Source organism: Rhodnius prolixus, unplaced genomic scaffold (genome assembly GCF_049639745.1).
Source record: "Rhodnius prolixus isolate KJV_2025 unplaced genomic scaffold, Rpr scaffold_2, whole genome shotgun sequence".
Classification (NCBI taxonomy): domain Eukaryota; kingdom Metazoa; phylum Arthropoda; class Insecta; order Hemiptera; family Reduviidae; genus Rhodnius; species Rhodnius prolixus.
The window spans coordinates 12317402-12345331 of NW_027411592.1; the positions used below are offsets into that span (position 1 = coordinate 12317402).

General features: G+C 32.7%; 1 protein-coding gene across 34 annotated transcripts in view; it reads right to left on the reverse strand.

Moving 5' to 3' along the window:
* Positions 1-27930, reverse strand: part of Glut1 (Glucose transporter 1) — a 139917-nt gene that overhangs the window by 63610 nt on the left and 48377 nt on the right. For 31 of the 34 annotated variants that reach the window (XR_012455274.1, XR_012455272.1, XR_012455270.1 and 28 more), the window contains exon 2: positions 22308-22601. Coding sequence is in view for 1 of the 34 variants with exons in the window: in XM_074117846.1 (XP_073973947.1) it covers positions 6806-6831 (26 nt within the window). In the remaining 33 variants the exon portion in view is untranslated. Of the gene's footprint in view, positions 1-4771; positions 6038-6805; positions 7009-22307; positions 22602-27930 lie in introns of those variants that run through there. The other 3 variants (XM_074117846.1, XM_074117851.1, XM_074117853.1) reach the window with 3 other exon arrangements.

The following is a 27930-nucleotide window of genomic DNA, read 5'->3' on the forward strand; positions in this document are numbered from 1 at the left end:
GTATTTTATGCAATTGTCACATAAATAGATATAATTGCAACCCCATTACGTTAAGTAATTATATATAATAAAGGGCACATAATGTAGGGCAACGTAACGTACAATTGACTGACAAAATACTTGAATGTTTAGATTGTAATTGGTCTTGGCTAAGGAAGAGAAAGTGAAACCAAACTGTACTCAAACTCAGTTAAGCTGGCATTTTATTTCATTTTATTAAAGAAAGGAGATGATAAGCGAGAAGTTATTCACAAGTATTTGTATTATGCAACCGTTAGTAACTTCGCCAGAATTCTAATGCACCTCCAACTTTTGGAAAACCCCAGCCACCCATCCTATTTGCCAATAACCATTCTAGGCTTGGGATCCTAAAGTCTTATGCAAGGAAGCAGCCCTGAATTGAAATGAAGTTTGGACACCATACTTTGTAGTTAAGTAAGAAGAAAACGACTGAGGGTAGGCCATAGATTATAGGAATGTCCTTTTTGCTTTTAAAGTCAAATCGCTTTTCTGCTAGATTTTTGAAGCGGTCAATTTCTAACTACTTAAGACCTCCAGATATTAAACACAGTTCTAATTAGCAGCAAATCCGGTAATTAACTTGAATTAATACAGCTAATTATGTTAGTATTAATACTGGAAAAAAAAATGGTGTTTCATTCGGTACTACTTAACGATTTAACCTAAGATTTACAATTTTAGATTATATTCCTTAGCTAGCATCAAAACCAGTGTATCGTAGCAGCCGGGCAAAGTTACAAGGAATACATATTGCTTAATTGTACAGTATTTTCATAATCCATTTCCAAAGTATTTTTAAATTTTATCCTCCAGGTTTTGATCATTTTTGGATCTGAGGAGCATTTTTAGTTTATTTATCGCTCGAGAGAAATATCTTTTGGCAAGTTACTATAATGGTAGCAGCAATAGATGTATACATTGCTTTCAATTGTCATAATACGCTTGTGATTAATTATTTTTAGGGCCGTTTTATTATTTTATCTATTTTTGGAGAATTTGACTGCCGATGTAATGTGTCTGAGATACAAGGATAATTTTGAGTTGATAGAACTGATAATTTAGAAATAAATTTGTTCTCCTGATGAAGAATACACAGAAATGTAGATATAAAATGCAAAGTGGAATTAGGAAACTAATTCGTTTTGAATTTATTAATGTAATAAAGATATATGAGAAGATATACATATATAATTTTAAATATTGCTGATCTGGTAAATAAAAAATGCAATCGTGACGAGCTTGTTTATTAAAACTTCAAGGAGAAATAAATAAGCGATTGAAGTGTTGGGTACATGTAGGAATGATATGCAACACTCTTGGCTAGTTGTTTGAAGGCCGTTCAGTTAAGCTCCTATGTGAAGCATCCTTATCAATGAATTATTTATTGTAAGCTCTTAATAGTTTCAAGTATCATATCGTTAAGATCGATAGTTGTAATTGCGATTGGATTTAAACAAGACTATAATACATAATGATTTAAATATTTCTTTGTTTTTATTTATTTACTAAACAAGGTTTTCTATGTTAAAGAGAGTTCAAATGAAACTTACTACAAAACAAGTACAAAATGAATCTCAGTATTAAATAAATTAATATACGTGTTTTTATCTTTCATTTTTTCTCACAACTTTATTAGCTTCATCTGCAATCAACAAAAAAAAGTGGTTTGAAACTAGCAAGACCTTCCTTTACAGCAATTACATATCTTGTAATAGATAAGAGTCGCATTTCAGGTCATTGGATATTGACTAATTTTTGTTCTTTTCAATTTTATTTTGTTCCATTCAGGGAAACATGAGGATGGCCACCAGGATAGAGAAGTTACCAGGAAATAATATCCCCACAATCCTACAGGTACAATAGGGCTCTAAAATGCTTGCGAAAGACTTAATATATTCAGTAAGAGTTGAGATCAGTTGTCTGGTGGTATTTTTTTTGTTGCTAAGTTCAAAGTAGCAGACGATAAGAGTTGTGTAAAATATAAGTAAATCCTACTGGAAAACTCCGTTGTATCGCCTGAGTGCTAGGCAAGGCGGAAACGAAAGATATCTGTAAACACACTTTAGTAAACACTTTTAGAACGTATGTTTACGTTGAAAATTGGATTCGATATTTACTAAACACAATCATTTTTCTAACTTCGATAAAAGAAAATCATGAAATAATTCATTAATAGCAAGAATAAGTAGATTTATACAGAAATAAGAGATCATTTAAAAGGAAATGGATTTTTCTTTCAAGTTGTCCAAGATCAATTAAAGCCGCTATCTCTTGTCAAACGTTAAACTCTGTTATCATACTACATCAAGTTTTCTGTTTTGTTTTTATGCTTCTGCAGGGTTATAATCATGAATTTTAAAGTTTTGATATAGAGTAACCTATTTTTTCAGATGGACTTTACGTCCAAAAAACAAATTAGTGGAGTCACGGGCTGAGGCAACTAGGGAACGCACTTCACTATAAATTTCTTATATTAACCATTAAATAAAATCCAGGGCTTAGGCTAGAAATCGAACTTTGTATCACAAAACATCTTAGTTTTGCGCGTCTCGCCTCTAACTGTTCCTCTATCGTGGCACCTGCTCGGATAAATAAAAAGTTAGTAAATTTTTGTTAGAGGCAAAGAAATGACTGAAGCTAGAGCAGTTTTTTAATCATTTTAAATTGTTTGATAAACACATCTGAGGCTAGTAATGGGAATAAGCCAGTTTTTTTTATAAAATGAATAATTGGTTACATTTTTACTAAAAAGCCAACATACTGCATTATTCACGTAGCCAACCAATCTACTGATTGCAAATGAGAAGAGAACGAGATAAAAAAGATAAAAATCTGGGAATGGCTACAGTCACTGGTTCCAGTTCTGATAATTTGCATGATACGGAGAGATTAGAAGAGAGGGGACAATTAATCCGTACATTGAGCAATGAAATCCAATCATATCGAAATGAGAGTTTTATAATCAGTACCAATAATCAGAATTTCATGCAAGATTCATTACTTTAATTAGATGAGGTTTTTTTAATTAATTTTTTCTGGTTTCTCCACGAGTAGAAGTGTTATCTATAACATTGTGAAAGAAGAAGTTTGAAAGAACATTGTTCAAAGAACGGCAGTATACTGGAAAAAGCTCGCCAATGTTGACGCGGTGTAAATAAAAAAGTAATGGTATTTTTTAATTAATATATTATAACGACTGCAATGACTGAAACAGCGTTCTTCTATGCCGTGGTTTTACTTTAAATTCAAGGTCTATCTATTGAAATGTTTCGCTGATGTTTTACCTTCAAAAATTAATAATCGAATACAGTTAAAGATTCAATGATATTCTTGATTAGTTGGACAGTGTTTTTCACATTTTGTGAAACCAAGACTTCGCTTATTAACTGTTTAAACAGCTCGGGGACTTTTTTCGCAATTAGATCTGGCAAATATTTGACTTTAACCATTAATATCATCCGTAGCAAAGAAAAAAAAGAATCTAAGATGCAGATTTTAAGATTAGAACTAATATGGATGAAATTACTATTTTTTGCAGCGAATGCTTTTGATTAAGATATATTGTGCGAATAATTCTTTGATAGCTTCAACCTGAGGAAATTAGAGCTATTCAGGCGAGTAGTCTACTATTAAATGTTTCCGTTTGTCTCTAGTCCAGGGATCGCACCATATTCTTCCAGCAGTTGGACTCTAATTTAAAGTCTAACTTATAGGAACTGATTTTCTCAGGCGATCTGTGCTAACATAACCTTAGATTACTGTTGAATTTATTATACTAAAGTGCCAAATTTCTTGCAACAATGAATTTTAGTAAAATAACTACTTAGCACGTATTATTATTATTATTTTGAAATTAAGGCGGTCAATATCTTATTGTCATTAGCGCTCGGAGACTTTCTCAGTTCACTGGCTGCCTCTGAACAGTGAATCTCTCGTAACAGGCAACACTGCTAATCACCGGACTGTGGGCTGTAAGGGGATTCTAAAATGGAAAAAAAAGAAAATCACGGGGAAGGCAGGATTTCCGCACGTTTCTAGTCGCTGACCACTCATAAAATCACTTTTCCCTTTTTAATAATTATCTACATAATTTTAACTACAATACATTAAATGGAAAATTAATATATTTAATAAATGAGTAGACTGGGATGAATTGTATTCGCGAAAGAACACCTTGATAGATTCCTGTGTTATTTAAAATCTAATTACATGCTTGTTACGTAAGAGGTAGTCTCACTTCTGCTCTCTACGTGTGAACAGTGCTTAAAAGTTCAATAAAGTTGATTAGAAAGAGAACTCAGGGTAGCGTTAGTTCCAATATTTCTTTTACAGAAGTGATTTTTAGGATGAATATTTTTACAATAATTTTTAGAATTTTACGTCAACAGCTCACTCACAGGTCAGTTATGTTCGCTCGAATGCTCAAAATTTCAGTACATCGTATGGGCTTGCATTTTAAAGGATCACAGTTTCACTTCACAATTCTAGCTGATGTATTTGGATCAAACAATTTTTATACATTTCTGAACCGAATCAAAAAATTTTAGCTTCTTCATTCAATCATTTTTTTAACAAAAATATTTTGTTCTTAAACACAGAAAAAGCTAATTCACTAAATTCATACATTGTTTTGGCTGAGATCAGCAAGTCTCAAATAAGTAATTTCACTAAAAGAAATTTGTCACAAGGCAGAGCCTGTTTTAGGAGAGGAGGATAAAGTAAAAAACTAGAAGTAGATAAAATAACTTACCAAGAAAAAGAAGGATTTTTCTCTTCTTTGAAATATTCCTTTTTATTTAATTATTTAAAAACCCCACAAAAAATACAAACACTATGTTAGCGAAAAGAACAGCCGTCACTATTTGAAGCAACAAACAACACTTAACTCACTATATCAACACCATTAAGCACCAAAACCACTACGGCTACTATGATAACACTAACGCAGGACAGCCGAACTGACATGTGACAGACGGTAGAGAGGGAAACTGGTTAGTTTTCATTAAGCAGGGCTGCCAACATAGACTCATAAATATGTATTACAGGAGTTTTTTATTATTAATTTTTTTCTTCTGTTTTATCCTGATTAAATAAATTTTATTGAAAAAAAAGCTAATGTGAGAGATTCGCGCGACCTTCTCATACTGCAATTTTCCTCGTTGCGAATGATAAAATTTATTGGAAATAATGTCGTTAATATTGTACAGTTGAGGTAACTACTAAAATAGAAATAGCATTTAATGCCGTACATAGAAAAGCTAACTAAACCCCTATACAGAGATAATTGGACTACCTTAACTAACATCAGGAGTCACTTGATTCTAAGCACAACATAGAAGTGAGAGTGTTTTAGCATCAAGAGGACATTGTTATCCCAAACTCCTGACTTCTCTCTCTTCCTGGGGAAATTTGTAGAGCCTGCGTGGTCATCAGGTGTTAGGACGAGATATTTACTCCTTGGGGAAGTCGGCTAGGAAACCAGTGAGAAGTTATGCGTAATCTGCCGGCTTCCCCCTATCATCTTTGGGATTAGAGAGTTCGGGAAGTTACCAGGCTTGAAAATCTGCACATTCTACTTAGAAATATCCCAACCTTTTACTCTGGGACCAGTTTTGAAATCTGTGGAGGGCCTTTACGAGTAGAGATGCATGGATCACAGGGAGATTACAGCTGACAACCGGCTCCTCTCTCTTCGTAAAACTTTTCTGAAGAGCTTGTTTCCTTCTTGATCTGGGAGTGCATTTTAGGGCGAACATCATGGGTTCGTTGAGACGGCGACGTGGCTGAAGAATTACAAACCTTCCCGAAGAGCCTGGGTTATGACCATGAGATAGAAGGGAATACAACCTACCTGGGTACTAATTGGGTAAGTCTACTTTAGGATAATTAGAGAAGGTAAGGAAACTTACTTTAAGTTCAACTTTTAATCCTCTCAACTAAAAGTTTTCAAATTTTGTCAACCTACTTAGAAGTATCGAAACTTCTCTTTCAAACGAGTAGGTTCAGTGGTTAGTGCATTGAAACGCATCCGAAGAACCCCGGTTAGAGTCTAGCTACCTTCCATTAGATTTTTCTCATTGCACCGGCAATGTACAAAAAAATAGCTCAGTACAATGACCTCAGATATCACCTTAATTTTTAAAATACTGGAATCGGTATGTTTGCTTTGTTTTGCAATACATATGTATCGATACTTCCTTTGGAATCGCATATTTCTATTTAAGAGATGACTAAACTCAAGATATAAAAATGTAATATACATTTTATTGTATACTCTGGTCAAGCAAAGACCCTAAACGTAACCATATTTAGCTGATTATACAAAGGAGTTGAACCGAATTTTGACGAATATAATTTTTTAATGAAACAGATAATTAAAATCTACATGTGCAATTAGTCTTAATAATGCTTTATAAAGAGGGTTTGTTTTTAAGAAAACTCATCCGAATTCCGATTGATTGAGGAATCTTGTCCGGAAACTTAAATGATTCTCAAACTTAATGTAAGGTTTAAATTGGAGTAATTTTTTTGTATTTATTCATATTCGTTCGTTCATATAGACCATTTTTCTGAAAGCATTGTTTTGCAATCAGTTTACTAAAACTGAATATCGTAAATCGTAGAAGATCGGCAAGTTCTTAAGACTAATCCAGCAGTGAGAGGAAACAATAATTGAATGTTAAATTTCTTCATCTCACTATTTATTCCCTGATGATTCGTTAAGTTTGAATACTAAAACAGTAAATACCGAATTAAATAATCTAATTCTAACACTGTAGTATACCTTATGGTCGGGACGGTTAACCTCATAACTATTCATAATGCTTCAATTATATGACACTTATGAAATATGTATGTTAGAGATATGTAAAGGAACACTCTAATCAAATCACTAAGACTGCTTGTTTTAATAACTTGAATGGATTAACTAAAAATCATCACTTCTGAAGTTGGGAGAGGATGAACAAAATATAGAAACACAGAAACTCAATTGCAAACACTGGCTTCGTCGACACTGAACTCTAATAAGAATTGTATCCACTTTTTATATCTCATTATCACTTGATAATTATTACATAACAATCACTTGACTGTAGTATGTTGGATTACACATATATAACTCAATTAGATATGTAGGTAATAGATATCCTTAGATATGTTGGCAGCGACTCCCCTCTAAGAAGATTTTTTCCTTCATCTTTATCTACTTCCTTTTTTTTAAATGTCGAAGAAAGTTTATTTTTTCATTTTATCTTAAATTCTATACCATTATACTCGTACCACTCTATTTCATTTTTTATTATTCCATTTCTTCTCCCTTTTACATTATTATTAATTAATAACTTATAGCGCCAGAATTACGAAATATTACCTTATCACTGAATCTGTTTACAAAATTGAAAACATTTAAAGTACAATAAAGTGATGAAAGTTTGTAAAAATTAGTAGTATAGAATTGTATTTAAATAATAACTATTATTTTTTCCTTAATTTCTGGCGCATCAACGTCTGAGGTCATTAGCGCTCGGTGCTTTTCTCAGTGCACTGCTGGTCTTCGGACAGTGTTCTCTCATTACAAACAGTACCGTCCATCACTGAAACTGAGCTGTAAGAAGCTCCTAGGAAGAGAAAACCTACAGTCCCGAACTAGGGTATCCAGCATATTAACTATTTACCTAATGTCTTTCTTACCTTAATTATTATATTATTACTGACATGGAATAAATACAACATTTTAAGTAATGCTCAGATAAACATATACATTGGTTCAAGGCCCCAGGGAGAGAGATAGCATTCAATTAAGGGCAGAGTTTCCTGTGATTTTATTTTTAAATAAATATCAAAACTGCTTTTAGATTTATTATAGTTAACAATTTACTTTCATTTACCTGATAGTACAGAGCTTGCTTTTTCAGCTCTTCTGTAGTTAGATTTTTACATAGTAGGTATATTTCTAGGAAACCTTTAACTTTTTTGTCAATGATCTACATGAAAGTAAAATCAAGGGAAATCAGTCTAACATGTGTTTTAATTAAAATAAAGTCATCTCGCTCATTTATGATAAATGTTCTGTGTTTGAAAGAAACAATAGTGTCATTATACAAGTTTTCTCTCTGATAAACATAAAATTATAAGTAATAAGTTTCCTTTTTTGTCATCAAAATTACTATAAAAATACTTGAAGATCAAATTTGAATGATAATAACTTAAGCAAATAATGGTTTTGATTATTAGAGAATATTGAATAGCAATGCTACAAGTGTAGCTAGAGCACTCTGTAGTAGTGTTGAGGAAGTATGAAGGCTCAGCGATTTAAAGAATTTTATTGGATCTCAGAGCAAAGAATAACAAGAATGAAGTCATAAAGATCTTTGTTCGCTCATTGAATTCTGAAATACTATAATATATTAGTTAAAAAAAATGATAAAAAGTAAACCTTAAAGCAATTTCATTTTGAGGAATGTGAATTTATCATAAAGACTATTAATTTAAAAATATAGAATTGGAAATTAAGGGACCAATCTATAGAAATAGATTCTCACAAAATATTGCAAAGCAAAGGATAAAGGAAATAAGAAATCCTGAAAGACAAAAAATTTTCTTGGCTAGAAAATGTACGCAAATGAAGTTACCTGTTGCGATGCTCTCAAACTACATTCATCAACTTTCACACCTGATCGAACAGACTTAGGAGAAGAAGATATTTATGGGGTTTCTATCTGTCGCCACACCCCAGTTTAACGCGGCTTGGAGCAGTAGTGGTTTCCGCTAGTGTAAGTAGATAAGAAGATCTCCACTCACAAATATTCCTTCTACTAGAATACACTAACTTTTGACAAAACTGTTCCGTTCTTTCCCAGATCTCTTTATTTTTTTTAATTTTACAATCAGCAGCTAAAAATAAAGCAGGAATGATCTTTTAAAACTCTTGGAAGGTTAAGAACTAATGGGGTTGATAACCTCCTGGCTAACCTGGCTTGTGAGCCATAGAAGGCTTCTTTGAAGGCACAGTACATGCTGCACAAGCTGCGTAAAGTGCATTATTTGATAAATTAAGGAATAAGTTTGATCCTTTAAATGAAAGATACTGATCACTTAAATATGTGGCAGGAAGTTTCCGATTTTTTTGGTAATTAAACGCAACTCTCCCAAAATTACCAAAAAAACCTTCTTGTTTGTAACAGATGTAAAATTATTTTTTTAAGCTATTTTGTGTATGCTTGAGAACATATAAAGCTCTTAACATTTGACTTTTCTTAGAAAATCACTCGCAAAACTACATATTTCACGATATTAAAAAAAATACTATCTTTACTGCCTTATAAGATATTTTCATAAGAAAGGGGATGAAAAAATACATAAAAATGATCTATCGCGTGCTTTCTTTCTCTTTGATAACAAGTTAAAAAATGGAAATATAATTAATAAATATCAAATTTTGAAATGGCCTAGCACCTTTAGTTTTAAAGATATCGATTTGCGGTTACTGGTTTCTTCATAACTTTTTATACTCTTTAAAACTGTGTATATGAAAATGAGGGTCAACTACGAACTCTTACTTTTGGACACGCGCCTGCTGCGTATAAAGCGCAGGAATCTAAAATCAAGTCACATATTCTGATATTAGAGGTGACGGGCAACAAATTTTTCCTCTACCATTATTTGCTCAGATCAACCATCTAAGCATGTAATGCATTTGAGCTGTCTTAAAATGAACACCCGTATATAAACCTATAAATAAATAGAATGTTGTTTATCTGTTTACAATAGATTTAGGAGGAGTTAGGTGAACTAGTAGGTAGTTTAGGATACAATGAGATTTACTTTCAAACACAGCCCGGACGGTAGTTTACCACCCACGAGAATTCCCTGTTTGCAGAACAAACTTTTCAAACTATCGTTAGTCGCACAACTAAATCTAACAATCACTTTTGATTAAAGTTTTATTTGATTTCCCAGGCTAAAAGATTTGAACATACTTCTTGTTCATGAAGTTCATCCCTTTTTAAAACTACTTGTTCCTAACTATAAAATTTCCTAGTAATTAAAAAACTGTAGAGACAAGAACTAGCTCATTAATATTCTACAAACTAAGCATATTTGGCCCACATTAATACTCACCAACAATAATATTGTATATAGGGAAGGGATTAGCTATGAGGTTAGCATACTGGACTCCCACGCGGAGGTCCCGGGTTCGAATCCAGCAGCTGACCCTTAGATTTTCTCTTCCTAGGAGCTTCTTACAGCTCACTGTCCGGTGATGGACAGTGTTGTCTGTAACGAGAGAACACTGTCCGGAGGCCGGCAGTGCACTGGAAAAAGCTCCGGGCGCTAATGACCTCAGCTGTTGATGCGCAAAAAAAAAAAAAAAAAAAAAAAAAAATAATATTGTATAATTTCTAAAACCGTACATTGAAATGTACGTAATTTTAAATAAAAATCTACACCAACCAATGCGAAGTTTACTGAATAGTTTAGATCCTAATGGGCTCCTCCTAAAAGAGGAATTTTCTTGAAACTCAATTTAACAATTCAAGATTTTCAGCTTTTTTTTCCCATTGCTCAGAACCACAAGTGCGTTTCTCAAAAATCATTGTACTTATCATAATTTATACTATAAAAACAATTTCTAATAGGATCAACATATTTTACAAGAACAAACTTTGTAGGTGGTTAAAAAGTTTTAAGAATTTGAAGATTTAAATATTAAATACCTGCAACAGAAAACCCTAACAAGTAGACAAGGCGATTAAACAAGATAGCTAAAAACTTCATCATTGATGACAATATTAAGGTTAATGTATTATTAATGGTGTGATTTATCATTAGAAACAATGTAGATAAAATCAATATAGAGAACATTCTTATGGAAATGGTTTAAACACATCCTCAACTGTTCTGCCTAAGATGGATATCGCTAAATAAATGTTTCAGAAAAACGTCTTAAATCCTAGTGACTGTTAGCCGAAGCTTAAAGAAAATCAAAGAAGCATTTTCTGGAAAACCTTAGAAAAGTGAAACTTTCATAAAGAAAAGCAGTACTTCAGCTTGAGAGATTTTTAAAATACTTAATATGAAGTCGATAATTGTTTAACGTAACAGAAAATTTCAGCACCCTACAACTTATCATTTTTGTCGTTTCCAGTAAAAAAAACTCTTTGCTTAAATAAAGTTAGCTAGGATCGCAACAATACTTCACCTTAACACCAGTAAAAAAAAAAATCATTACAAATCTTCTTTTTTTGATGGCCAGAAAGTTGGCAATATATAGCGCTAACCTGTGAACAATGTGAGGGCACTAAAATTGTGGGTAAGGTACTAAATTTTTATGGCCCTACGTTTAAATTAAATACTTTCAAAAAGTTTAGTGTGTGAGCGATCTAGGACACATTGCGTCCATATTGGGAGTCATAAATTGGTAAAAGCGTTTAGATTCCTCTAAACTAGTACAGAACACCTATGTACATTGTTTTCAGTTTCATGCCCTAAAGTAAAACTTGAATATAACTCACAAAACAATAATTTCAAACAACTAACAATAATTTCATCAATAAAAATTGACGGTTTAATCGATTTGAAAGATATTTCGACACTTCCTTCGTTAAGTAAAACAGAATTGGATTATAAGTCGACGATCACATTCAAGCAAAGCTACAAAAAGAAATACATATAAATGTTATATCATATCATTGTCTGTTGTGATAATTAATAATTGAACGTGAAGATAATTATCCTGAAGGTGATGTGATGTGATAACAGAAGAAAAATATATAATTTTTAATTATAAAAATTATAACTAGTGGTGCCAGTCAGACGCTAGTACTTAGGTCAAGTGCCGCGGTCAGTGCACGGGCAAAAGGGACCGCCCGCCAAAGACACACCGCTTTCAAAAGGGCCATTATACGGTCAGTATACAGTGACCACCTGGCTACAAACACTCAAAAGACCGAATACCTGGCTACAGCCCTTTGATAACTTCCAACGCCTGTCACCCGGCCTATTCAAGACTAGGGTCAACACACGGCAAGAGATGTTTGAGTGTGACCCGTAATTACAAGACTTGTCAATGTGTGGTGATGGCTATATATGGTCTCTCTACAGGAAGTGGGGGATCAGTCGATGATTATTCTTCAGTATTTTACCAGCGTAACATCAAGATTCTACCAGCGAGTTACACCGCGAGCGCGTCCCTATCTAAGTATTTAAACATATATCTATTTAACGTCATTATAGTTGTGCATTCTAGTTACAATTTAAATCATTTTAAATTATTGTAGTATATCCTTACAAACGTCTAAATTATTGTTAAAATATACATATTTATTTATTTTCGTAAACTCGTAATTCATATTCCGAATATCAACTCATTAAAATCTCTAACTAATTCCCGCATCATAAACCTCCTCTTCAAGTCATCTGAACCCATTACAGTGAACATAAAAAGATAATTCTGAATGTGAAAAATATTCGAAAGAATCATTTACACTATTATAAGAAAATAACTGAGCAATTAGTCAATGAAGTGTACAATGGCAATTATTAAACATATAAAAAAAATATGAAGTAGCATAATTTTTTGTGATTATTTCTTTAAATGATCCAAATTGATGTAAATAATAAAAACAATTTTGAATTAACAATTTCCTTCTAGTTACGATTTCTACACAGAGGGTAACAAGTATGTCTGGACAAAATGGAGAAGGGAATAAACCCAGAGCCCAAAGGAACAGTTTTTTAATCTATAAAGCCTGGTTAAGAACATACGAGGGTCGTTTGAAAAATCCGTGCAAAAATAAAAACTACTTAATTTTTTGGGGTAAACCTTTTTTATTTTTCAACATAGTCTCCTTTTAGGCTTATACACTTCGTCCAACGCTGCTCTAGTTAGTTGATCCCTTCCGAATAATAGGATTTGTCCAAGTCTGAAAAATAGCCATTCGTTTCTGCAATCACCTCCTCGTTTGAATAAAATCTTTTTCCCGCCAGCCATTTCTTCATATTGGAGAACAAATAGTAGTCCGAGGGAGCCAAGTCTGGAGAATAGGGGGGATGTGAAACGAGTTGGAACCCTATTTCCATTAATTTTGCGACCACAGCTACTGAGGTGTGAGCTGGTGCGTTGTCGTGATGGAAAAGGACTTTTTTGTGGGCCAATCGTGGGCGTTTTTCTTGCAGCTCGGTTTTCAAACGGTCCAATAACGATGAATAATATGCACCTGTAATAGTTTTACCCTTTTCCAGATAGTCGATGAGGATTATTCCTTGCGAATCCCAAAAGACAGTCGCCATAATCTTTCCGGCCGAAGGAACGGTCTTCGCCTTTTTTGGCGCAGATTCCCCCTTGGTAACCCATTGTTTAGATTGTTCTTTGGTCTCAGGAGTGTAGTGATGTATCCATGTTTCATCCACAGTGACGAAACGACGCTTAAAGTCCTGCGGATTCTTCTGGAACAGCTGCAAACCGTCCTTGCAACACTTCACACGATTTCGTTTTTGGTCAAGCGTGAGCAATCGCGGCACCCATCTTGCGGATAGCTTTGTCATGTCCAAATGTTGATGCAAAATATTATGTACCCGTTCATTCGAGATGCTCACAGCACTAGCAATCTCACGCACCTTCACTCTTCTGTCATCCATCACCATATCATGGATTTTATCAATGATTTCTGGAGTAGTAACCTCAACAGGGCGTCCAGAACGTTCAGCGTCACTTGTGCCCATATGGCCACTCCGAAAATTTTTAAACCACTTATAAACTGTTCTAATCGAAGGTGCAGAGTCACCATAATGTTTAATCAAGCTTCTCTTTAGTCTCCTGAGGCGTTTTGCCTTTCATAAAGTAGTGTTTAATCAACACACGAAATTCTTTTTCGTCCATTTTTTGAAAATCACTCGACTTCCTCGATTCAAACGAATGCCAAACACAAAGAAATAGACCGATCTGGCTGAAACTTGGTGTGCTGTGTGTTCTTCCAAGAGATGCTACTAACTAAACATAACCTCGATACGCGCCAGTGGTGCTATCTCTCGGACTTTGCACGGACTTTTCAAACGACCCTCGTATTTTACCGAATAAAGAGGTTAGAATTTGATCTGTAAGTTAACATCAAACCACAGCTTGCGCCAATATTATTTTTTTAAAAAAAACAGGTATAAAAAATCCCATCATAATTCCAAAATAATTTCTGTGTTCATCAGCGTAGTAAAACTTCAATATATTGAGGCTATAAAATAAAAAATAATATCAAAATCTGACCAGAAAGTGGACAACTATTTATGGTAGGATTAAGTAGTCTATCTATAGAAACATCAAACGCCCTAAACAAAAGGTTAGTCCACTTCTCTCTACAGGAAATATGTGACTATTCTCTAGGAAAAATGCACCGCCCTGAAATGGTTTACGTGCCCTCAGATGTGGTAGAGCTCTTTACTAGAGAGTTCTAGGAATGAGATCTGGAAAACTATAGACCATGCGAGAATCTTACAATTCGCGACATAAATTCAGGTAGATGTAAAATTCTGATATAAATAAACTTACAGTAGTTAGGGGAAGTTTTTTGAGAACGTTCAATGAGGCTTGCATGTCCGTTAAGTTCTGAATTTCAAGTCCAAAGCATGTAGTCTTTATGCAACATTCTCCAATAAACAATAATTAGCAAACTTCCTTTTCTTTTTTATTTTTATGGATAATTTAGCCTTAAGACACGGATAAAACCTGAAGGCGCATGCAAAAATTAAAAATGAATCAAAATCGAGTCAGACAAGAAACAGGAAATGCCAACTTCAATTATTACCAAAGCATTTCTAAAGAAACATATGCTCATAAATAAAACATAAAATTCTGAGTGTTAAACACGCTACAGAGAATTAGTTTAATTTCATGCAATGGCAAGTTGGTTAGTTGTAGAAGGAAGGGGATTCCCTAGAGGAATTATTATTTTAATATTCCTTTCAAATCACGCGAATAAACCAACTGAGAAGTTAGATTGGACAAAACTGATTGCAAATCAGAAATCATAAAATTCAACAACCATTTCATTTTGATTCCACTTGGGTGTCATATACTTAATTTCAACAGTACAGATAGGTTTTCGAGACTATTGCAGAAATCTAAATATCATAAAATTATATTATTGTGCTACTTAACTTTCTGTATTTCCTTAAAAATAGTTCTAATGATTGTTTTTAAATTAATCTTCTATTTAACGAATGCAATTAAAGGCTTGCAATTTTAATTTAATTTTTTCCTAAGGATTGTTGAGGAGCTCTCTTGGAAATGGGACCTCCCAACAGAACTCTGGGAACTGAACGCAAACTGAACATCCCTCTAATGTGCCACGTCATAATTAATTTCAAGCAAACATTGCATGGATATTAGGTACGATAAAACAGACAGAACGTCAGTTTTGAATATTTCAATGTTAATAAGTTTAGCGACTTATTTTCCATTAATTTAGTAGTAAAAGAAAACCGTAAAAATTTGAACTGGGTGGCAAATAGAGAAACCAGACTATTATTATTTGCAACAAAGAATAGTTTGTACTATTTAAACAAAACTGTTATAAGAAAGTGTTTTCAAAATAATTATTAGAAGTGAATATGTATTCATAGTATATTTCTTAAATGTAATTATTATTTAATGTACATAAGTAGATGAATTATTCAACATTTTTTAATTGATGTACTTTAATTAAGTAAAGTGTTGGTAAACAAAGTTAGAGTAGTAAGTAATATGATTAGTATCAAATGAAAATGCGAAAAATAAAAAAGTTGAATTTGTTAATTACTTAAAATAATCTATGTTGAGTATCAGTGTGTATCAATTTAATCTAATTGTTTAATTATAAATATGTTTATATCAAACATGAGTAATTTGTTGGTTTTTCAGAGATAATCGAGATAAGCTAAATTTGAGTAGTGATTTGTCAATTTTCTATCAAAAGGTAGACCAGCTTTTATAGCAAGCTCAAATAATGTTTAACGACAACACGTAATAAATAAATAACAGTTTTGTACGAAATCTGATAAGTGAAGTACTATTGCAAAGAATAAGTTACCGAGTTCTTTGGGCATTTTTAAGCTGTTGTTGCTAGCTGTGAATAGAGATAATGGGTATAGTTTTTGCTAGATGCTTATTTTTTTGCAGGAGATTGCTGTGCTTTCATGTCAGAGTTTTAGTTTTATTTGGTTTTCATGGGTTCTCAAAATATTTGCTTTCTGTGAGATTTCTGTTTCAAGGAAAGGAAAATATTATTTCTTTTTTTTTTTTACAGTATTTTAGTGAAATATCAGGACGCATTACACAAACTGGTTCTGCCGAAATTAAAATGTTGAAAAGTGACGATTTGGAAGTTTATACAAAATTATGGGCGCACAATTGTATGATGTATCTTTTTAGTAAGCATGTATTAAAAATGTATTTGTATATGGATAAAGGAGAAGATGGAGGAAAGTGAATATGGTGACAAGTGAAATGATGTGATAAGGGAGGACACAATAAATTGTAAAAAAAGGCTGTAATACGTAGTAAGTTGTTGTAAATGTACAAGCACATGTACAGGGAAGTCATGTGCTACTGTGACTATACGTATGTACTGTACAATGCCCAGGGAAAGTGTTCAATAACAATACAAACTGGGAGCAGGCAGACAGCAGGTATGAAGCAGGTATGAGCACATACCGTCACTATGCCACATTTCCACATCATATCAAAGTGCACAGACTTGCCCATCCGAGCGACCTGCCATCTGCACCATTTTACTGTAACAATAACCATCACACACCATTGTCTATCGGTCTATCCACAAACAGTTCTCTGTAGTACACCGTTTTTGGTGTGGATTTCTTATCTAACCTGAAACCTGTTCACAATATGACTCTTTATATGTATACGGTGTATGTACACCGCATAACCATGATGTTGTTTATTACTATTGCTACGTCAGAAAACTGGGCGGTTGTAACCACCATAGACCATAGACAACAGCCGCTATTGTCTATTCATCATTCCCTGTACTGCGAAATCTATCCATTCACTCGGATAGATTCACTACTCCAAGTGAGTTCGGTGTTAAATCTTAGAAAATTAATCTTCAAATGATGAATAACTAGAGAGTGAAAAGACAGTGTTTTTTCCCTTAGATCTTCAGAAGAAAATTCTTCTGTTTATGCACTGAGTTAAAAAGAAAGACATACCAAAGCTGATTTTAGAAATAGGGACGATTTTGCGCCACTTTAAGAGGGAAAACAGCGATAACGTCATAAGCACGCTGCCACCCTAATGAAGTATAGGTGAATTCGTCAGTTCTGGTCAAATCTAGTTCAAAACTTTTAGAGTATGATAGCTTCCTTTGGTTTGGCTCTTCTAATGACAGGTTTTCTGCGTACAATCACCGATAACTTTCAGCGTAAATGTTGCTAGGTATCAGAAGCAGTATGGTTCCACATCAACTTACATTCCACCAATTTAATATCTTTAAAAACAAAACTTTATTGATTTTCGATTTTATCAAAAGAATCATTTCTTACAATAAAATTGCAAACCAAAAATGAATGAAAACAGCCAGGTGTAATCGCCCCTCGAAGGAAATAAACTAATGCTGTTTGGTGAAAGTAGAAGGCCTAATTCACCTTGTGCCAGTCTCTCATGCTCCAGCAATCCCATCTGAATCCTCTAATCTACTCTACCAGAACACAAACTTCAACTGAAAATACTCCTTCTGGTTAGTCATGTTATGTTATAGAAATGAAGAGCCAAGCTTACTAAGTGAATACAGACTTCTGTTACTCAAGTTTTTAAAATAAAAACAGTTCTCATTTTAGTTTCATCACAAGAGATTTGAATAAATCCATTAGCCAGAAAGAAAAAAATTCGTTGAACGTAACACTTCCATTAAATTAATAACCGGAAATTGAGTAATATTGAGTTAAGACAAACTCAATCCTCAGGGGGAAATGAACTTGCCCACATCAGGGACCTTAGGAGGTCAAATCTGGAGATCATTTCTCGTCCGCAGACCTTCACTCGTAGGGCGCAGAAAGACCTTCACTTGTGTTTCGCGAACCTACAGCAATTTCTAATCGCCAGACAGACCAATTTTTTTGCAGGTGACATCACATAATATTTACATAGCCAAGTTAGTTTTCCCCACTTGCAGATTTTTATTTCCTTCCAGTAAATAACGGTGAAACAAAAGGGTTGGTCCGAGTAGTTTTGTAATTATCATAAAAACATTATAACGATCATGAAGTAGCACTTCTTTAGATATAATTCAAAAAAAAAATTCTGTAATATTTATTTAAATAAAAACGGAGTGGTTAATATGGAAGAGCAGAAGGAGATGTCACCCTGGAGATAAGGGGTTGGAGCGAAGAGAACACTGAATGCATTTTAACAGAAAGGTTTGTATTAAGAAGAAGTAACCAGGAGAAATGTCGGCAAGGAAAGGTTGAGCCGTCCCGGCACTGCCCATGGGAATAACTGCTCTTCGCCAGGCACCTGCTCCAACTTGGCCTTCTTTCTATAAATAATTTAACATATCCAGGCGTTTTCATCCTTTTTCGCTTTATTCTTCTCGATTGGTTCCTCTTCCTGACTGTATTTCTAGTCTTACTTCAGTTTTCCTAAAATTGTTCTTTGATAAATATTCAAATTATCGCCAAATTACATAAGCACCAAAATCTACATTTAAACAAACTATAAGTATTGAATTAATCACAAATATGCAATAAATTTTCTTAACTACCAATTACTTTTATAGTTCAATGATCACGTCATTGCTCTAACTTAAAATTAGAGATAGTGAAACAGACAGCTTGTAAAGAGGCTAAAAGTAATCTAAAGTAGGCCGTTCAGTCACGCTCTACTCCTCTAGATTAGCCTGCGAAGCACTATTTAAGCTTAATTTCTCACAATTACAGAGTTTCTTTGAAGTAACTAATATATTTGACGCAATTCTGCTTTTCTAAACTAAATATTAATTGATAAGGTATAATTCAACTATTTCGAAAGTTATGGTTTTATTTTAGGATACATGAAATATACATGTAGAGAATATATTTCTTTTAAAATACACGTCTGTTGAACCGATCTTGATTGGTGTTTCTGAGATCTTAAGGATAACTTAAGGAAGTTTTACAGCGGATTTTGAACATTGGGTAATGTGAATATCTTGCGGCACTTTTCCATCAGGAATTGTCCCTTGAAACTTGATAAACCTATTGTCCAGGACCATTACATTGCCGAGTCTCCTCTTTACTTATTCCAGATGGAAACTGGGCTCATAATTTTCTTTAAGGGATAACAATAATTATTGAAAAGAAATGCTTTGTAAAAATTTACAGAGTATTTGTTAACAGCTTGTACGTTCTTCTGATTTCAACAATTACTCGTAAATGTTTAACTTTGAATGACTTGAATAGGAGTTCTCAAATAAAATTCAATTATTATTATGATTAGTGCGATTAGTGCAGATAATTTACGAATTAGTCAGAGAAACTCGAAGTTATGGAATTTCCTGCCAAAACTATAAGAAAAATACGATAAATGCAGATACCGACACTATTTGTAGTTATAATAATCTTATATAGATCATTGATTAGTTTTGAATCAGATAGAAGCACCTAAAAGTAGAGTATTAAGATAACAAAAAAAAAGTTTTTTCTGTTAAATTGAACAATCTTTAATACTTCTGAACACACTGTTCAATGTTCAGATAAATGTAATATTTGTAATCTCAATGAATTACAAACACTTGAACAAATATTACTAATCTGTCAAGTGTACATTCTAGAAAAATGTGGCAACGTTTAGGAATCTGAATTACGTATTTATAAAAAATTTGCAATTAGTAACGCATATTTGCATTTTAATGCAATATTTAAACTTGAGCCAATTATAAATATTGCATTGTGCACAGAATCAATTTGTGTAAAGAATTATTTGCCAAAAGTTGCACAATTACTAACTACTAATTCTAATTGCTTCAATTGGAAATTGACTAAAGTAATTTAAAATTTATAATTCATTCCCTGTTCAACTTCTTATCATTTTAATTAAATTTATTAATATATTAATTTATTTTTAAATAATGTTTAAAAAAGGCCCAGTGACAGGGCGGCAATGATCACAAATTTTGTAACGCCTTTTATTAAAACTTTTTACAAAAGGTTTATTTAATCATTCTTATTAATTACTGAGAAGTTTTTATAGTTAGTCTATTGTCTTACGTTTGTTCTGAACGAAATCTTCTAATTGTGAGACATATGTATGTTTCAGAAATAACCAATAAACAATTTGCTTTAATCAAAAATTGTATTTATTAGCTTTTCGAAGACGTAAATTAGAAATGATTGCAGTCTCTTTTTTCATTGTTTTACCACATTACTCTGAAATAAGGTCTTTTTCGAGTCGCATCTTACTTAGAAGTCTTCTGAGATATAGTAAACAACATTTCATTGTTAGAGCTTTGGTTCGATTGAACTAAGTTGAAACAACTAAGTTACAACAAAGCTTTGGATGCCTGAGTTGTCAGGATTTCCATGAAAAGTGAATTAAACGAGAAACTTGAGAAAATTGACGGAAAAGGAAGCGTGCATATCTATATTAGGTAAAAGTTTCTGTGCTGAATGGTCAACATTTCCTTCTCCCCATTGCCCTAAATACATTTTTCATCAGAACGGATATCCAGTTATATTCAGTGAATCAGAAACTAGCTGCGGATATTTATTTTAGATTACCCGGATATTGTTATTGTTTAGTTTCGCAAGTCAGACTCAAGGCAAGCTTTGCATAAAGAAACGAGGGGCGTATCACCGCTATTTTCCTTGAAGAAAACATCTTAAGACATTTGTCACTTGGCATCTGAGAAAGTAAAAAAATAAAAGTCTTTAACTGTTTTCACACCAGATTTGTTTCTTAAAAGGCAACGACTTCCGATGGAATTGAGTTAAGCGAGAAATGAGATTGGAGGCAAAAGTGGCAGAAATGTAGTATTGGAATCTGCCCCTATTTTTCATCTACCAAGGAAAGCTAGAAATATAAAATAAATAAGCTTTGAATATTCTATCGTACCATTTGACAAGCAACCTAAACTACTGGTTATCTAGCGGCGAAAAATTGTAATATATGTTTTCAGAGACAAATGTAAAAGATTACCAGGAAAGAATCTAATACTTGACTTTCCTTCCGCTACATAAACCGTCATGACATATCTTTTCTTAACTCATACTTTCTATTCATTGTCGTCTAGTATTCAATGATAGTGTCTCTAATTTTTTTATTTTGCTTTTTGTTTTAGAGGGGCCAGTTTTTCGTCATTCTCTGAGAGTAATTAATAACAAAATGACAAATTTTCTTACACGTAAATTTTATTAAATGATGTACTTGTAAGGAATCTGGTATTTAAAAAAAGCACTCATCTGGAGTATTTGCTCAGAACTCAAATAATATGAATCCTCAAAAAGCGTCTTTTGCATGAGACATTGGCAGAACAAAGTAAAGGAGCATGCCTCATCATAATCACAATGCTTAAAAAACCATCATTAATATTACCTAGGTGGTAAAACTGAACCCTATACAGAAAAGGCACATTAGAAGAAAACTAATTTTCTAGAAGACTGCCAAAATCAATTTGCAGGGCAAAACAGTCAAAAAAACAAAAATAATAGTTCTTTATAGTTACCATACATAGTTAATAAAAACTTTGGGAAATTTTTTGTGAAAACTAGAAATATCTTTCAGATCTACTTTTGAGTTTTCCATTCAGTAAAAAGAACATGTTTTTTATATTAGAATTAGTTTGGCTTCTTGCTAAATTTGAAATAATTAAAAACATTATTATCATTTATTTGATACTTTACTTCTGATTCTAAAATTAAAGAGACTTTCTATACAGGTTAAAGCGAACAGCAGAAAATGTTTACAAATTAGAGCATCGACAGCAAGAAGTTCTAAAGCGAATCTCGCCCTGCTAAACGGATATTCGGAGCAATATTTAATCATGAAACCATCTAAAATTTCGGGTGAATGATGAATCATATCCTGTATAACTTAATGATTGCTTGGAACAATGTTGAGACCGAAGGAACCATCGATTGTGTACATCAATGGTGATGCGAACAGCTGCTAAACTAAATGGGGATGTCATTCGCAACGAATCAGGAGTTGCTCTTTTCTATTCTCCTTAGGCCATATAATATAATTAATATTTTATAAGATAAAACAAAAATAAAACACAATAAACAAAAAATATTATTAAATGAATGAAGAAAATTACACATACCTCTATTATTTGTATGAAGACAATGGTGATAAGAATAAAAGTCCGTGTAGCCGTCGTATCGAGTTAACTTACAGTACTAAGTTTGTATTTTGTTATTACATTACAAAGAGTACATTCTATTGGGGTCCATTTTTAGATTTAGTTTTTCTTGAAGATTTTTTTGTGAACTATGTACTATAACCTAGTTTCGTGCTATTAGTAGAAAACATATTATTAATTAAAATATATCACATATCGATTGAGATTATGATTGCTATCTAGGAGTCTCAGGGTCCGACCGCTCTCCTTCACTTCCTGAAACAGACAAGACAAACAACTAATTACTAATATTGAAGATTTTTTTAAAGGCTGTTATATATAATTTGTCTTTTTTCAAAACCTAGGGAATAGTCGTTGGCTTAAATTAGTCAGGGGTAAAGAATAATATTTGTAGGTAAGTGCTTAAACATGAAACTGTATTCATGCTAACATTAATTATTCTGATTGTAACCTACACAAGGCTTTCTCTAGTTACTATTCTCGAAGTTATAAATTATTTTTTTTTGTGGAAATTTCAGTAATATTTTTAATACAAACAGTACAGTCGATAAAACCCCAGAATTCCTGGAAATGAAGATTCATGCTCATATTTTTTCTGATGTGTCATTGTGAGAGAAGTTAGTTAAACAGCAGTGATTTTCGAAACACTTTCCCTCCCTCTCAATAAAATAATCATTTTACGCAGAATCACTTTAAGGAATTTTAGTCACTGGACATTTCGATTTGATATTGGACATTTTAGTCCAAGATGGTCCTCAAAAGTAGGTTTTACTTGAGTCAGAAGTAGAATAAGCTGTAAAGTCTGGAATTTTGTAAGACTTGGCCTAAGAAATAAAAGGTAAATTAGAAAATTAATCCTTACTAATTAATTCAATGTGGTGGATATAGTGTAGTATAGTGGAACAATTCCGCAAAATAATAGATATTCAAATAACCAAAAATGATATTGTTAGGACTCACTCAAAATAATCTACGATTGGTTGCAGGGGATACAGTAAGTCGAAATATGAAAGAAAATTGCATAACTCCCAAAATTTGTCATCTTATATCTCCTTCAAAAATTGAGATAGAAAGCTGTAGTTACGCCTAAGTGTAAAGATAAAAGTGTACTATAATTGAATATATTTTCGCTGGGCTATCACAAATTAGTGAGGAGATACAGCAGTTCGAAATATGAAAGAAACTTGCATAACTCCCAAAATTTGTCACCTTATATCTCTTTAAAAAATTGAGATAGAAAGCTGTAGTTACGCTTAAGTGTAAAGGTAAAAGAGTACTATAATTGTATATATTTTCGCTAGGCTATCATAAATTAGTGAGGAGATACAGCAGTTCGAATTATAAAAGAAAATTGCATAAATCGCTAAATTTGTCACCTTATATCTCCTTCAAAAATTGAGATAGAAAGCTGTAGTTACGCGAAAGTGCAAAGGTAAAAGAGTACTATAATTGTATATATTTTCGCTAGGCTATCACAAATTAGTGAGGAGATACAGCAGTTCCAAATATGAAAGAAAATTACATAAATCCCAAAATTAGTCACCTTATATCTCCTTCAAAAATTGAGATAGAAAGCTCTAGTTACGCGTAAGTGTAAAGGTAAAAGAGTACTATAATATTATATATTTTCACTAGACTATCACAAATTATTGAGGAGATACAGCAGTTCGAAATATGAAAGAAAATTGCATAACTACCAAAATTTGTCAGCTTATATCTCCTACAAAAATTGAGATAGAAAGCTGTAGTTACGCGTAAGTGTAAAGGTACAAGAGTACTATAATTGTATATATTTTCGCTAAGCTATCACAAATTAGTGAAGAGATACAGCAGTTCGAAATATGAAAAAAAATTACATAACTCCCAAAATATGTCACCTTAAATCTCCTTCAAAAATTGAGATAGAAAGCTGTAGTTACGCGTAAGTGTAAAGGTAAAAGAGTACTATAATTGTATATATTTTTGCTAGGCTATCACAAATTAATGAGGAGATAGAGCAGTTCCAAATATCGAAGAAAATTGCCTAACTCCCAAAATTGGTCACCTTATATCTCATTCAAAAATTGAGATAAGAGGCTGTAGTTACGCGTAAGTGTAAAGGCAAAAGAGTACTATAGTTGTATATATTTTCGCTAGGCTATCACAAATTAGTGAGGGGATACAGCAGTTCGAAATATGAAAGAAAATTTCATAACTCCCAAAATTTGTCCCCTTATATCTCTTTCAAAAAATGAGATAGAAAGCTGTAGTTACGCGTAAGTGTAAAGGTAAAAGAGTACTATAATTGTATATATTTTCGCTAGGCTATCACAAATTAGTGAGGGGATACAGCAGTTCGAAATATGAAAGAAAATATCATAACTCCCAAAATTTGTCACCTTATATCTCCTTCAAAAATTGAGATAGAAAGCTGTAGTTACGCGTAAGTGTAAAGGAAAAAGAGTACTATAATTGTATATATTTTCGCTAGGCTATCACAAATTATTGAGGAGATACAGCAGTTCTAAATATGAAAAAAAATTGCATAACTCCCAAAATTTGTCACCTTATATCTCTTTAAAAAATTGAGATAGAAAGCTGTAGTTACGCGAAAGTGCAAAGGTAAAAGAGTACTATAATTGTATATATTTTCGCTAGGCTATCACAAATTAGTGAGGAGATACAGCAGTTCCAAATATGAAAGAAAATTACATAAATCCCAAAATTAGTCACCTTATATCTCCTTCAAAAAATGAGATAGAAAGCTCTAGTTACGCGTAAGTGTAAAGGTAAAAGAGTACTATAATATTATATATTTTCACTAGACTATCAAAAATTATTGAGGAGATACAGCAGTTCGAAATATGAAAGAAAATTGCATAACTACCAAAATTTGTCAGCTTATATCTCCTTCAAAAATTGAGATAGAAAGCTATAGTTACGCGAAAGTGCAAAGGTAATAGAATACTATAACTGTATATATTTTCGCTAGGCTATCATAAATTAGTGAGGAGATACAGCAGTTCGAATTATAAAAGAAAATTTCATAAATCGCTAAATTGGTCACCTTATATCTCCTTCAAAAATTGAGATAGAAAGCTGTAGTTACGCGTAAGTGTAAAGGCGAAAGAGTACTATAGTTGTATATATTTTCGCTAGGCTATCACAAATTAGTGAGGGGATACAGCAGTTCGAAATATGAAAGAAAATTTCATAACTCCCAAAATTTGTCCCCTTATATCTCTTTCAAAAAATGAGATAGAAAGCTGTAGTTACGCGTAAGTGTAAAGGTAAAAGAGTACTATAATTGTATATATTTTCGCTAGGCTATCACAAATTAGTGAGGGGATACAGCAGTTCGAAATATGAAAGAAAATATCATAACTCCCAAAATTTGTCACCTTATATCTCCTTCAAAAATTGAGATAGAAAGCTGTAGTAACGCGTAAGTGTAAAGGTAAAAGAGTACTATAATTGTATATAATTTCGCTAGGCTATCACAAATTATTGAGGAGATACAGCAGTTCTAAATATGAAAAAAATTGCATAACTCCCAAAATTTGTCACCTTATATCTCCTTCAAAAATTGAGATAGAAAGCTGTAGCTACGCGTGAGTATAAAGGTACAAGAGTACTATAATTGTATATATTTTCGCTAAGCTATCACATATTAGTGAGGAGAAACAGCAGTTCCAAATATGAAAGAAAATTGCATAACTTCCAAAATTTGTCATCTTATATCTCTTTCAAAAATTGAGATAGAAAGCTGTAGTTACGCGTAAATGTAAAGGTAAAAAAGTACTATAATTGTGTATATTTTCACTAGGCTATCACAAATTAGTGATGAGATACAGCAGTACGAAATATTAAAGAAAATTGCATAACTCCCAAAATTTGCCACCTTATATCTCCTTCAAAAATTGAGATAGAAAGCTGTAGTTACGCGTAAGTGCAAAGGCAAAAGAGTACTATAGGTGTATATATTTTCGCTAGGCTATCACAAATTAGTGAGGAGATACAGCAGTTCGAAATATGAAAGAAAATTGCATAACTCACCAAAATTTCTCTCCTTATATCTCCTTCAATAATTGAGATAGAAAGCTGCAGTTACGCGTATGTGTAAAGGTAAAAAAGTACTATAATTGTATATATTTTCGCTAGGCTATCACAAATTAGTTAGCAGAAACAGCAGTTCGAAATATGAAAGAAAATTGCATAACTCCCAAAATTTGTCACATTATATCTCCTTCAAAAATTGAGATAGGAAGCTGTAGTTACGCGTAATTGTAAAGGCAAAAGAGTACTATAGTTGTGTATATTTTCGCAAGGCTATCACAAATTAGTGAGGAGATACAGCAGTTTGAAATATCAAAGAAAATTGCATAACTACCAAAATTTGTCATCTTATATCTCCTTTAAAAATTGAGATAGAAAGCTGTAGTTACGCGTAAATGTAAAGGTAAAAGAGTACTGAAATTGTGTATATTTTCGCTAGGCTATCACAAATTAGTGAGGAGGTACAGCAGTTCGAAATATGAAAGAAAATTGCATAACTCCCAAAATTTGTCACCTTATATCTCCTCTAATAATTGAGATACAAAGCTTCCATTATGCGCAAGTGTAAAGGTAAAAGATTACTATATATTTATACATTTCCGCTAGGCTATCACAAATTAGTGAGGAGATACAGCAGTTCGAAATATGAAAGAAAATTGCATAACTCCTAAAATTTGTCACCTTATATTTCCTTCAAAAATTGATATAGAAAGCTGCAGTTACGCGTAAGTGTAAAGGTAAGAGAGTACTATAATTGTATATATTTTCGCTAGGCTATCACAAATTAGTGAGGAGATACAGCAGTTCGAAAAATGAAAGAAAATTGCATAACTCACGAAAATTTCTCTCCTTATATCTCCTTCAATAATTGAGATAGGAAGCTGTAGTTATGTGTAAGTGTAAAGGCAAAAGAGTACTATATTTGTATATATTTTCGCTAGGCTATCACAAATTAGTTAGGAGATACAGCAGTTCGAAATATGAAAGAAAATTGCGTATCTCCCAAAATTTGTCACCTTATATCTCCTTCAAAAATTGAGATAGAAAGCTGTAGTTACGCGTAAGTGTAAAGGTACAAGAGTACTATAATTGTATATATTTTCGCTAAGCTATCACAAATTAGTGAGGTGATACAACAGTTCGAAATATGAAAGAAAATTGCATAACACCCAATATTTGTCACCTTATATCTCCTTCAAAAATTGAGATAGAAAGCTGTAGTTACGCGTAAATGTAAAGGTAAAAGAGTACTATAATTGGATATATTTTCGCTAGGCTATCACAAATAAATAAGGAGATACATCAGTTCGAAATATGAAAGAAATTTGCATAACTCCCAAAATTTGTCACCTTATATCTCCTTCAAAAATTGAGATAGGAAGCTGTAGTTACGCGTAAGTTTAATAGCAAAAAAGTACTATAGTTGTATATATTTTCGCTAGGCTATCACAAATTAGTGAGGAGATATAGCAGTTCGAAATATGAAAGAAAATTGCATAACTCCCCAAAATTCTCACCTTATATCTCCTTAAAAAATTGAGATACAAAG